We start from the raw sequence: 13,426 nt of genomic DNA on the forward strand, positions 1-13,426 counted from the left end.
TCTTAGAAGAAACAGAATTGCAATCTCTCTGTCTCCTTTCAGTCCACTCCCTACACTTGTCCCTGGGAAACGCCTGAACATTGGCCTAACCTCCAGTTAACGCCTCAGCTGTCTGGGGAAACACAGGGGCTCATGGGATGTGTGCTCCCCAGCAGGGCTGCTCCCCTACCTCATGGGTGTGAGCTCAGGCCCCCTCAGAGCTGCATATATTGCTTTCATTTTTCAAAGCAGTTAGATTATCTGATTTGACCCTCACAATACCTAAGTTAGGAAGGTAAACCTGAATTATCACTCCATCTGATAAATGGACAAATTAAAGTTTAGGGTCAGCCAGCCGCAGAGCAGGAGGCAGCGTTTCCTCGTGGCCGGGCTCCCCTCCTCCCTGGTGCTGAGGTCAGTGGGTGCTGGCTCTCCACAGGCCGGGAAGGTGGAAGTAAGCCCCTGGCTGCCGGGCTGGAGGAGGAGGAGGGGGAACCTCGGCGGAGTTCAGCCCCCCACACCCAGGATGCCCCATGTGAGGAACTGCCCCTCGCCCGCACCATCTCGGGGGAGAAGAAGCTGTCTCAGGACCCGGCAGAGCCAATGGGGGCTGCTGCTGGGAGGGCGTGCCAGCCCCTGGGCTCATGGGCTCCCCCCAGAGACAAGACTCTGTCCGCACCCGGACCCCAGGCTCAGCCGGAAGGCTGCTCCCTCCTGGTGAGAGAGGAGACGCCGGGGAAGAGGTCCCACTCTGCAGCCCCCAGTAAGCAGAAAAATCCCAACACCGTGGGTCTGGCACCCACGTCACCTCCTGGTGCTACTGCCTCAGCCCGAGCCGTGCACAACCCAGTGCCCTGTGGGTCGGGCCGGGGGCCCTGCCATCTGGCCAACCTCCTGAGCACACTGGCCCACAAGGGCCAAAACACAGACCAGAAGAAGAGGCCCCCGGAAGTGACCTGTCAGGTTCGGAAAAAAACCCGAACCCTGTACCGCTCAGGTAAGTCCCTGAAGGTGAGAGGAACCCTAAGAGCTCTGGCGTCATCTCTGGGAGAGGCAGGCTCCGCAGAGAAGGCGACCCAGAAGATGGGAGTGGGGGGCATTTGTACATCACCTCGTCCTGGATCCTTGACCTGTGGCAGGGCCATGACCTCTGCCCCTCAGAAGGCTGTGTAGCCTCATGGGAGAGTGAACTTGGGACAGGGTCAGAAAGGGCAGGAAAGTACACCCACACAGCGCCCCGCCGCGAACCTCAGCCCCGAGGGGAAGGTCACTGGAGCGCTCCGGAGGGCCCTGGGGCGGGGGCAGCGGGCCGCCTGGAAGGCACCTGCCTTCTCCTCTGCGGCCCGTCACTGGGGTTTGTCCCCACGAGAGTTTCTTCTTCCAGACCAGCTGGAGGAGCTGGAGAGACTCTTCCAAGAAGACCACTACCCGGACAGCGATAAGCGCCGGGAGATTGCCCAGACGGTGGGGGTCACTCCGCAGCGCATCATGGTAAAGGGGGCTGGCCAACAGCCTCGGGTGGCGGGGGACCCACCAGCCGGGGCTCCAAGAGCAGAGCGAGTGCTCAGCCCCAGCCTGGATAGGGGCTGAGGTTAGGTCCCGGCTCAGGCTGTGTTCTCGCCTGTGGGAGCGCCGCTTCAGCCTTAGAATATTAGAAGAGGGGGGTACCTCAGGCTACCGAGAGGAACCGTTTTATAAAGCCCATCTGGCAGAGAGAGGCATCCAAAGCTAAATGGTAAAGTGACCGCTTAAAGGCATGGCGCTCACCACGTGACCGTCAGGACCTGCGTCCCACTCGCTACCCTGCTTCTCAAGCTCTTGAAGTGTCTCCCGGACAGGTGTGGTTCCAGAATCGCAGGGCAAAGTGGCGAAAACTGGAGAAACTGAATGAGAAAGAGAGCAAGGAAGGTCCCACAGGCCCGGCCCTGGCCAGCAGTCAGTGTGGGAAAGGAAGTCTCCTCCCGCATCATCCCTGCAGGTAGGAAGTGGGGTCTCAGCTGGGATCCTGGGGTCGAGAAGGAGAGACTGAGTGTTGGAAGGCTCTGCGTGAGACCTGGAGTTGTTAGAGGCTCACAGATAGAGGGATCTGGGTGGATGGGGCCAGGACGGTGCCAGTGCCTGGCAGGGATGCAGAGTTTGGGAATCTGGTGTCCTTTCCCAGCACAGCAGCCCTGGTCTAAATCCAGGGCCCACTGGGGCTACAGTCTACATTCTGTCCACCTCCAGCTCTGCAGCCGAGCAGCCCCCGACTGTGCCCATGGACCCAGGGTCTGAAATCTTCCCTTGTGAACCCCCTCTGGGTACTCTTGCAGGTGAGCTGACCACCTTCCGAGGGCTCTCTGGGGGAGATGCAGCTAGGAACACAGCAGAGACGGGGACCTCTCTGGATAGATGAGAGGGCCAAAGCTCTCTGGTGTTTGCCCCAGTGGGGCCTGAAAGGGGGCCCTGGACACAGCCCACTTCTGTCTAGCAGGCCCCAGTGTGCCTGCTTTTCCTGACCCTTACGACCCCCCTTTGACTTCTGATCCTAGAGCCCCCCTTGCTGCTGACGTCTGACCAGCCCCTGGCCCAACCCCAGCAGGGTGAGAGTGCTCAGAGGGTGACTGTGACTCCACCACTCTTCAGCCCCCCACCCGTTCGAAGAGCCAACCTTTCTTTTCCCCTCGGCCCTGTCCACACCCCACAACTGATGCCCCTGCTCCTGGACACTCCTGGCAATGACAGCAGCCACAAGGATGGTGCCTGTGGGCCCTGGGGGCCAAGGTATGGGACCCAGTAGGGTAGGGGAAGGGTTAGCTGAGAGAGGCAGGGGTAGTAAATGTGATGAGGATTAAAGGAGAAGGGGGTTTGGGCTGGAGGGATCTAGGACATGACACAGTAGTCCAGGGACAAGGGTGAGCGGCCAGGGGCAGGAAAAGGAGGAGAGGGCAGCACGTGCAGGCCACGCATTGGGGAGAGGAAGGGAGGGGAAGGGACCTGCATACCAGTGCTAGGGACAAGGAGGCCACCCCTGGGCCTCTCTGTCCCCCACAGCATCACGCCACCGCCCACCTGCTCATACTTGGAGGAGCTGGAACCCTCGGATTACCAGCAGAGCAACCAGACGGGCCCATTCCCGCTATCCCAGGGTGCACAGACGCAGCTTTGCCCCCACCCTCAGCCCCAGGTTTCATACCTGCATCCCTTCCCCTTCCACGTGCCCGGGTCACTGACGCCTCCACTGCCAGAAGACTCCCTCTTCATGCTGCCTTATGGCCCCAGTGGGGGCCCATCACAGGGCTACTTCCCAGGCCCCCCATCTGGGCAGATCCTGCTGCAGCCCCCTACCGGGAATCTGGGTGAGTCGGGACGGGAAGCGAAGGTACCCTGCTTGATCGAGGAAGGTGAGGAGGGACAGAGGGGGCCTCCTCGGCTAGAAGGAGGCCAAGGCAGGGCACGGTGGTGAGCCAACTGCTCTTCCTGGCCCCTGGGGGTCATTGTGAGGCTCCTTCTCCTCATTCTTGGACACTGCAGAGCAGAGAACCAGCATGGGAGCTCCAGAGAGCGGGAGTCTAGCTCAGCAGGTGCGAGCTCTCCTGAGTTTGTTTCCTGGACTCGGGAACAGGAATAAAATTCCCATGTCATGGGGGGACTTGGTGAGGATGAGAGCAACCTGAATGAAATACTTGGCACCGAGAAGATGGCAGCCACGTTAGCACTCTGGGTGCCACTTGGTTCCTTCCAGGTTTCAGAAGTCCATCTTGTTAAGACTGACTTCCAGGGGAGGGAAAGAAAGATGTGTCTGGTTGGTTCTTGGCCTCGGGTTGCCTGCATACCTCGGGCACTTGGCCCAACCCATGATGCACTTGGCACTGATGTTAGCACACCACAGGACCTGGTGTCAGGCACAAGCCTGGGCCTGAGGGGAGCACCTGATGCTGGTAGTCCACCCAGACTTGCACTGGGCTCCTCCTGTGTTTCTGTGGAGGAGGAGGAAGGAGACCCTGTCACAGACCACGTTGCACTGCAGTGGATCCCCTTAATCCTGTCTGATCTTTCTTGTGCTCCAACCCCACAGGTACAGTCCCTTGGAGTGAGCCCTGCCTGCCAGAACTGCCTTTCCTCAGCGCCTTCTGTTCCCAAGCACTGGGGCACCCCCCAGCAGCTGACGGCTACTTCCCCGACCTGCTTCCAGCTCCCTATGCTCAGGCCATGGGCGGGCAGCCTTCTCCAGGTCTCAGCCAGCCGCCGAACGGGGCCAGACCAGGAACCAGGCCCTCACTCAGCAAGGCCCAAGAGGAGCAGCCCTCCGTGCCAGACAAGGTCTGAGCGGAAGACAAGAACAGCCATGGGGCCGAGGAGGGGAAAGAGGCTGCTTGGCAGGGAGGGCAGAAAAATGTTAGGAAAGACTATGGACTCTGTTGACAGGGGCGGAAGCCGGGGGCTCCCCTGGGTGGGCTCATCTTGCTGAGCACTGATTTGAGAAGGACAAGGGCTGTCTCCACACCTCTGTATGGTGTCCTGAAGAAGACAGGTGGCCTGCGTTACTTCTAGACATTGTATCACTTTATGTTTCCATGCAGACGAATGGGTCAACGGGTCCATTGTAAGCAGTAAACTAGTCTGTCCTTGAGTCTCAGCCATGACGTGTCCCCCACCCCTGCTAGTTCAGAGCTCCGTTGTGTCCACTGCGCAGCACGCAGCCACCCAGTTGGTGGATGTAGTCCTGGGCAGCCCAGCCGAGGTCTCCCTGGCATCCTCCCTGGGCCCATCTCTCCTGCTGGAGGAGGAACTGGGCATCTTGGTCTTGTCTTTAGTCCTGCCATTAAACCGCGTTCTATTCCCAAATTCAGGACCGAACCTGAGCAAATCTGGGCCTGTCCTCTCTTGAATTTGGGTCCTGTAGGGTTAGGGTTGCAGGAGAAGCCCAAGGATATTCTAGATCCAGTCTCTGGTATTGTGAATTGAGATCCATTCTCCTCAAGCTCCTTTTCTGAGGGGATGGCGTAGGAATGAGGGGTGGGAGCACCCAGAAGAGAGTACCCTTATAAGTAGCACCCACATCAGCTGGCCCTCCAGTGCCCAAAGAGCTAGGATTTGAGGATATTGATCCAAACTGCTTCATAGTGTATTTGGGAAGTGTGGAGGTGCCATTCTGGACCTCCAAATGCTGTGATTCTTGGAAAATACATTTTATTTTCCAAAACGTGTATTAAAAGCAATCATTAATATGTATCCTTTATCACAGTTCTAGGCTTATGGCCCAGAAGAATTGAAAAGGAAAACTATTTGGAAATGGGGAAGAAACTTCTCAGTTGTGCAAACACATGTCCGTTATCTGTGGGGTTCTATAGACGGACGGTACTGAGCAGCTCTGCTCTGGGATTCTAGGCAGCTTTTCCTATTGCCACTCAAGGATTGTAATAGCCAGGCTTCAGTTGCCTCAATTTGGGGATTTGAATGTACACATTGAAATATTAAATGTATCGTGACATTCATAACTGGGTTTTTTTAAAGTATACATTTCACTTATCTTGTTTTCACATTGTCTCCTGAGACCCATGACGTAAGAAGCATCCTAAAAGCAGACATGGGGGAAGAGATGAGAGGTGGTAACTCTTCAGTTACGTCTTGCTGTTCCTTTCTTTCCCTCAGTTGCCACAATGTTCTGCTGCTTTCAAAGCCTTATGGGGAGGCTGCATATTCTCTCCTCCAGACCTTAACTGGTTCGGGCTCCAGCCACTCAGTCGCATACTGGTATGGGACAAATGTAACTGTGTAGACTTGTAAGGCAAGAATTGAAGGCTGATCTCCTTTGAGATCTGTGCTTTCATGCAACACTTCGATAAAAAGTGCTGGACAATCTAGTAATATACTTAAAGTAAAATGAGTTAACTGAGAATTAAGGATGAATAATAGACCAAACAAAAAGAAAATGGTGAAAACCTCTTAGAAGCATAGAATCCTTGAGGTGCAAGAAACCTGACAAAGGCAGGACTCCCTCTAGACCACTGATGGCAGGATCAGACTTGATTTTGCAGGCTGGAGTGGGCTGTAGAGCAGGGGGCAGCTAACTCCCTTACACAAGAGCCTATCGGGTTTTTGAGATTTTAATTATTACAAAGCCCTTCCACTAGGAGGAAGTCAATATTGTTTAATCTGAATTTTGCTTTGCATATGCTACAAAGAATAAAGATGAGAACTATATGTCATTCCTCGAAGACCTGCCCGTGTGGCTTGGTCCCCAGGCACTTAACCACACTCAATGCCTCTTTTCAAATGGATATGAATTTATGACAGTTCCTTTTAGGAATGGTGCCAAAGCAGAAGCTTACTTTGAATGTAGTTTAGTCAAACGTGATGTAGAGTGTGACTGTCACCTCTATCAAAAATAGGCCACTCTCCTATTAATACTGTCTGGACAGAGGAATTGGCTTCCTTTTTTTATTTTTATTTTTGCAGCCAGTTCCTATTTCTTGGTCAGAAACAAACTTACCATCAACTATTACCCTAGCTCATTTTAATAGAAGCTGTTTTAAAACCATTCTCTCTGTTTTTGTATTTGGAGAGTTGACACTTTGAATCCAAATATACAAAAATATCACTTCTATTGCTTGTTCAGTTTCATTGGGTTAATTCCGGCCACTATTGAGCTTATTAAGATGCTTTGAAGTCCTTCTATAACACTCGCCATTTTTTTGAAATTTTGTTGGCTCTGCAAATTTGATCAGTATGCTTTCTACATTTTATAAACAAGTCATTGATAACTAGTAAACAGGATATAAATAAGTCCAGAATATTTTGACATCTCTTCTTGAAAATACTCCACAAATGAGGACTTATTTTGACTGGAGAGTTAAACTAGCTACAACATCCTCCTGAACTATATTATCACCCAGAGCCGTCCTTTGTCATCTGTAGGACTTTGGGAAAGGGTTTTTGGGAAAACCTTCACTGTCTGACTCACTAACATCAAAACACATTCTCATTATAATAGCACTCTGACAATTTAACAATTCCTGTAAACCTAAGAACATAATCAATGAGATCAGTATGACACGACTTATTCTTAGGGAACACCTGCACGCTTCTGTGATTTTTTTATCGAAGTGCTCACAAACTTTCAATAATCTCTTCTAGAAATGTATGAGAATTTTACATTAAATTTATTCTCTTTTAGTTTCTACACATCTCTTTGAAAATTAGGAAAATTGCCTCTGACCTACAGATCCTCTCCTGTTGTGTTCTGGAAAAAAACATAGAATCATTTAAATCAGTTTTAAGACTCCTTTTTGGGTTTTAAGACCATCTCATTTTTTTTTGTCCATCCCTTTTAATTTCTAGAATATATTCCTTTTTGAAGACAACAGGCTAATCACATAAGAGTCAAGGACTTCTGCTTTCTCTGAATTCTATGTAGACATCCTAATGTCTGCCTTGAGGAAGATATTTAGTGTTTCCCTGTTCTTCCACTTCCACGCTTGGTTTTATAATTGTCGTTGTGAGTGTTACTGTTAGCATTGGTCTTCAGCAGGCTTGGTTTTATAATTGTCGTTGTGAGTGTTACTGTTAGCATTGGTCTTCAGCAGGCTTGGTTTTATAATTGTCGTTGTGAGTGTTACTGTTAGCATTGGTCTTCAGCAGGCTTGGTTTTATAATTGTCGTTGTGAGTGTTACTGTTAGCATTGGTCTTCAGCAGGCTTGGTTTTATAATTGTTGTTGTGAGTGTGACTGTTAGCATTGGTCTTCAGCAGGCTTGGTTTTATAATTGTTGTTGTGAGTGTTACTGTTAGCATTGGTCTTCAGCAGGCTTGGTTTTATAATTGTTGTTGTGAGTGTGACTGTTAGCATTGGTCTTCAGCAGGCTTGGTTTTATAATTGTTGTTGTGAGTGTTACTGTTAGCATTGGTCTTCAGCAGGCTTGGTTTTATAATTGTTGTTGTGAGTGTGACTGTTAGCATTGGTCTTCAGCAGGCTTGGTTTTATAATTGTTGTTGTGAGTGTGACTGTTAGCATTGGTCTTCAGCAGGCTTGGTTTTATAATTGTTGTTGTGAGTGTGACTGTTAGCATTGGTCTTCAGCAGGCTTGGTTTTATAATTGTTGTTGTGAGTGTTACTGTTAGCATTGGTCTTCAGCAGGCTTGGTTTTGTAATTGTTGTGAGTGTTACTGTTAGCATTGGTCTTCAGCAGGCTTGGTTTTATAATTGTTGTTGTGAGTGTTACTGTTAGCATTGGTCTTCAGCAGGCTTGGTTTTATAATTGTTGTTGTGAGTGTTACTGTTAGCATTGGTCTTCAGCAGGCTTGGTTTTATAATTGTTGTTGTGAGTGTGACTGTTAGCATTGGTCTTCAGCAGGCTTGGTTTTATAATTGTTGTTGTGAGTGTTACTGTTAGCATTGGTCTTCAGCAGGCTTGGTTTTATAATTGTTGTTGTGAGTGTGACTGTTAGCATTGGTCTTCAGCAGGCTTGGTTTTATAATTGTCGTTGTGAGTGTTACTGTTAGCATTGGTCTTCAGCAGGCTTGGTTTTATAATTGTTGTTGTGAGTGTGACTGTTAGCATTGGTCTTCAGCAGGCTTGGTTTTATAATTGTTGTTGTGAGTGTGACTGTTAGCATTGGTCTTCAGCAGGCTTGGTTTTATAATTGTTATTGTGAGTGTTACTGTTAGCATTGGTCTTCAGCAGGCTTGGTTTTATAATTGTTGTTGTGAGTGTTACTGTTAGCATTGGTCTTCAGCAGGCTTTGAAGCACTGAGTTTCTCCTGGGCTTCCCCTTTTGAGAAATTACCCTTGGAATTCCAGGGTGTGCTGCCTTTGAACTTTTATATTTTTTTTTTGCCCTTTTAAAATTGGAGCTGGTAGCCACATTGCCACCTTTCGGATGACCTCTTTAGTTCATCATTCTAATGATCTATGATTACATTTGTAGAGTTTCATTTTTGATAGTTCCACTCCCTCTGAGCTCTCCTCCTCTGGAAGGACGTCCTTCTTTATTTGGAAGGAAGGCAGCTTGAGCAGCGGGTTTGGTTTGGGTTGGGGCCAAAGAGGCGTGATCAGGCAGGCCACTTCTCGCCTTGGATCACAGGGCAAGCACACTACAGCATCTCTACCTCACCCCATCCCAGCCTCCACTCTCTGGGGGTCATGGCCCTCTTAACAATGCACCCTCAGGGCTTCGCAGTTGGCCGGAGCACAGTCCTCCCTTGCAGACTCCACAAGAAAAATCTCTCACTCCACTGTAAGCTTTCGCTTGTCATGATCAGTCCACTAGATGGCAATCTACCACCTTCCAATCTACCACAGTTTCATTGTGGCCTTAGAATGTTCTGGTTTTTCACAGTAAGAAAGCTTATTCTAATTCTTTCTCCAAAACACCCTAGAACCAGAACCATTAAAGTAATTTGGGTTATAGCTTAGTTTGCCAGATAATGTATAGGATGTCCAGTTAAATTTGAATTGCAGATAAGCCACAAAGAATTGTTTAGTCTAAGTATGCTTCTTGCAATATTTAGGTTTCCTGTATTTTTATCTACCTAAACCCTTTGGTAATATTTTGCTGAGGAGATCCATATCCATGCTAGCTCTGCAGTTTAAGCCTCCCGAATCTTTACTTAGCCTTCCTGCAGTTCAAGCTCCTGAGCAGCCCTATGCTCGTTGCATGAACTCAGTTCATGTAGCACATCCCTCCCTCTTGCTGTTATAACCCTGTAAACGGGCTCCAAACTTGTCTAAAATATGCTCTAAAATCTGTAGGATTCCAATTATATTTTCTATACCTGTTAAAAATGTTTATATTTTTCATGTACTTCTGTGATAGTCCATTCGAATTTATTCTTGAAAGTACATTTTAACATCATTTGCTTGAGAAGAATGCAGAACAACAGGCAGCCAAACACCGTTTGGCTCTTGTTGGTTCCACTCCATGTCTTGGTTAATTAAGAGGAAGTCAAACTTCCTGGAAGTGAAGCATCTCCTTCCTTCACTGGGAAATGGTGTTATTTGAGTCCAGAGGGACAGTCTGGGAGACTTAGGGTTCTCACATTCATAGTTCATACTGTTCTTTCAAAAATACCCTCACTTGAGTTTCATAACAATGTCCTGAGAAATAAAGGCAAACATTCATTCTGTCATTCAATGGGGACTTCCGGGTGAGTGACCTACTGGGTGAACACAAAGATAACTACAAGGGCTTTGCAGCTTTCAGGGAACTGACATCAGCCTTGCTGGGGAGTCTGACAACACAAATGACCAGTTACAATACAGGAGGAGGACGCTGTGCAGGGCCAGCCACGAGAACAAAGGGTGATGGAAGTCCAAAGGGTGGGGCTGCCATGTCTGCTGGGGCTACCAAAGCTCTGAGTCCCCTGCGCTGAGGAAGAGAAGGATTTGGGGAAGCCGAGAGTGAGGGAGGGGTGTTTCAGGCAGAAGATACACTGACTGTAAAGCCAGAGAGATTGGAACGATGATCCGAAAGCAGCAGAGTGGCTGGAATTACATGGCGAAGAGGCCAGTGGAAGGCCTGGGGGGAGTAGATGAGGCTGGGGAGCTGATGAAGTCCTCGGACAAAACACCGAGATACTTGAGCTGTATTCCTTGGGTGATTAGAGAGGCCTGGCAGTTTAATTCATGGGCATGATTTGCCCAAATTTGTTTATTAGAAAGGCAAATGGAGGAGATCAGAGGGCTTGGCGAGGCAGTGCAGGGAGAGGAGACCCGGCTGCTGGGTCAGTCTGCATGGCAGTGAGGAGAGCCACGTGAGGAATCTTAGGGGCAGGATAGGTGTGGTGCGACAGAAACTTAGTTAAAAAGATCTGGAGAGAAAGTGGAGAGGAGGACAACGACCTTGGTCACCTAGAAATGCTGTTAACTGAAAAGACATAATGGGGTGGAGCAAACTGGGGAAAGGGAGCCCCCTTTATTCATGATGCTGATCTGACGCCCCTGTGCTTGTCTGGTGGATTAGCGCTGTGACAAGCCTCAACCTGGTGGACGATGAGAGGCGTGAAGAGGATGCAGTCGAATTTGAGACGGTTGTAACACACTCCTCCAGAGAGACTGCAGTAACAGGTCGCGAGCAGGCAGAACAGGGGGCAGCGGTCTGCCCTCCACTGGGACAAGAGGGAAAGAGACAGGGAATGAGGGTCTGCGACACAGGTAAGGAGTAGAGGTTCTTCAGCTTGGAAAACTGCTCTGGCAGATGGTGCAGCATGAGAAAAAGAGTGTGGTCTCAGCACGGATTCATGGAAACAGTAACAGAGGATGGGAGGACGGGGCCCAAGGAAGGGCCGCACTGAGACTGAAAGGCACGGCCTGAGAGGAGAGGTGGAAAGAGCTGGAAGAGGGGTGATGGGCAAAAATTAAAAGCTCAGTTGGGTCAGTAGGTCTGCGGAGCAGGTTGGACAAATAATTGTGCAGATTAGATGCAACTGTCCCCCTTGGCATTGAACACAGGTTTAAATGATCTCCTCAGAATGCGTTAATAAAGCCTAGATAGAACTCTTTTGCATTTATTTTCCACTTCACCAAATGCACACAGAGAAGTCTTGCTTCCTAAATGTCAATATATCACTTAAAAAACTGCAAGAGCCTCATCAGGTAAAAGGCTACTAGTAACAGCCAGTTTTGTGTGTTCATATGTTTTCTGAGACAATATGAGGGAGTGAAAGAGCTTACTTAACCCAGAAATTGGTCCTCAGACAAAATATTAATGATGGAATAATGGTAATAAACATTAATTCAGCATGTATGGTGTATCTGACTCTCTCAGAGGTAATTTCACTTCATAACAATCCCAGAAGGTATTATTCACCCAACAGTTGAAAATCTAAGATTCAGAGAAGTTTAGGAATTACCCAAAGTTGCAAAAGAAATAAGTCGTGGACAGAATGTAAACCTATGTCAGGAGGTGCCAAGTTCAAGAAGCAATATATTTTGATAGTTTTAGAGAGAGAGAATACAGAAGGTCAGAAGACGAGGGTGAGTGTAATCAAACACTGGGTGTGACCTAAATCAGATTTAGAACCCCAGACGTCCCTAGACACTAGGTCTGTGTTTAAAGAATGTAAAATAGTGCTGTTCAGCCTGATTTAAAACAAAATCGGGACATTGGTTATGAGACTGTAAGAGGGTAAGAGAGCAACGGTGAAAGACAACAGGAAGCCACATATTCCAGAACGAGAAAGGGAATTGGAATGTAGGAACAGAACAGGCCAAGAGGGGAGAGAGCTGCGTGCATGGGGCAAGGTGAGCAAAGGACGGAGGGTGAGGCTGAGACAAGGGTGCCCCGCTGTGACAAGCCTTAACCTGGTGGATGATGGGAGCGGTGAAGAGGATGCGGTCAAATTTGAGAGGGTTGTAACACACTCCTCCAGAGAGACTGCAGTAACAGATGGGGAGTAGGGAGAAGAGGGGGCAGCGGTCTGCCCTCCACTGGGACAAGAGGGAAGCAGTTGCTGTGGGCAAAGCTATGGATCAACACCATGAAGACACTAACCGAATCTGACTGCATGGGAGGAATGTCAAACTGACTCCAGGTTTAGGGCCCAGACTCTACGAGTATGATTTACGAACCCTGGAAGCCCAGAGCAGTCGGGCTGTGCCTCAGCCTGGTCACTACTGTTACTTCATTGGTGGCTTCCCATTTTGTCTCTTAGTCTCATCATGCTGGTCAGATTGCCTCAAGAACATTCCTCCTGCCATGTTCTTATTATCTGAGAATGGAATTTCCACCCACAGAGATTCCTTGGTCTTTTCTGGGGCAATTTCACCCTCCTGCTGCTTATATCGTCCCTTCCATCTAATCCTTCCCAACGGGCCCTTCTCTCCAGCTCGGCACCCTTGCCCCGGTCCATATTCCATAGCCTGCCAAGGATGAAGTCTGATTTTTAGAGGCTCCTTCGGAGCTATCAACAATAATAAGCATTTAATGTTTCCAAGCATTCTAATTTTACCACTTCTTTATTTCCCCCTTCTCGCCAAGTATTCATTTTGGTCTGACTTTTCTATTATTTCCTACATCTCTTAATTATTTGAATTGGTGGAACCAGGTACATTTTCATACCTAGTGAACTAAAAAAATGTCCCTAGAACCAATTTAAATACTATCAAATTAAGCTATTGTCACATTATACTACTGTCATATTTTAAAATGAATTTCATACACTTATTTTCTTTGATTTTTGAACTGGGAAAAATCTTCCTTCATCCTTTGTTAATGCCAGTATTATTATTTCAAGGTGAAAACCCAGTCTGTATGCAGAAATTCCACCTTCTAGTAAAGCTCCTCTGGTCCACCCCCCTACAGTGAAACAGCCACCTCTTCTCACACACTCACATGTCCCCGACTCTCCAGATCTTGAAGGCCCACTCTGAGGATGATGAATGGCTGTCAAGACCACACCTTAACTTTGCCTCCAGTCTGTTGCCTGGTCACAACAAAGTCTATCCCAAAACCTGCTTACTATCAGT

The 13,426-nt window shown here is 48.8% G+C and overlaps 1 protein-coding gene across 1 annotated transcript; it reads left to right on the plus strand.

Moving 5' to 3' along the window:
- The first annotated feature begins 463 nt into the window (after positions 1-463).
- On the plus strand, positions 464-7,283 carry NOBOX (NOBOX oogenesis homeobox). Its single transcript, XM_037012412.2, has 7 exons — positions 464-976; positions 1,364-1,470; positions 1,818-1,957; positions 2,206-2,291; positions 2,511-2,742; positions 3,013-3,317; positions 4,037-7,283. Exons 1-7 carry the CDS (start codon positions 583-585, stop codon positions 4,285-4,287), a joined length of 1,515 nt encoding a protein of 504 aa, XP_036868307.2. The 5' UTR covers positions 464-582; the 3' UTR covers positions 4,288-7,283.
- The last annotated feature ends 6,143 nt before the right edge of the window (positions 7,284-13,426 follow it).

This window comes from Manis javanica, chromosome 6 (genome assembly GCF_040802235.1).
Source record: "Manis javanica isolate MJ-LG chromosome 6, MJ_LKY, whole genome shotgun sequence".
Classification (NCBI taxonomy): domain Eukaryota; kingdom Metazoa; phylum Chordata; class Mammalia; order Pholidota; family Manidae; genus Manis; species Manis javanica.

What these genes read in the sequence shown, in the direction of transcription:
- NOBOX (XM_037012412.2), top strand. Translation starts at nt 583, where the DNA reads ATGGGGGCTGCTGCTGGGAGGGCGTGCCAGCCCCTGGGCTCATGGGCT. An exon ending in CTCCCGCATCATCCCTGCAG is followed by an intron (nt 1,958 to 2,205) that starts GTAGGAAGTGGG and finishes GTCCACCTCCAG; the next exon opens with CTCTGCAGCCGAGCAGCCCC. An exon ending in TGTGGGCCCTGGGGGCCAAG is followed by an intron (nt 2,743 to 3,012) that starts GTATGGGACCCA and finishes TGTCCCCCACAG; the next exon opens with CATCACGCCACCGCCCACCT.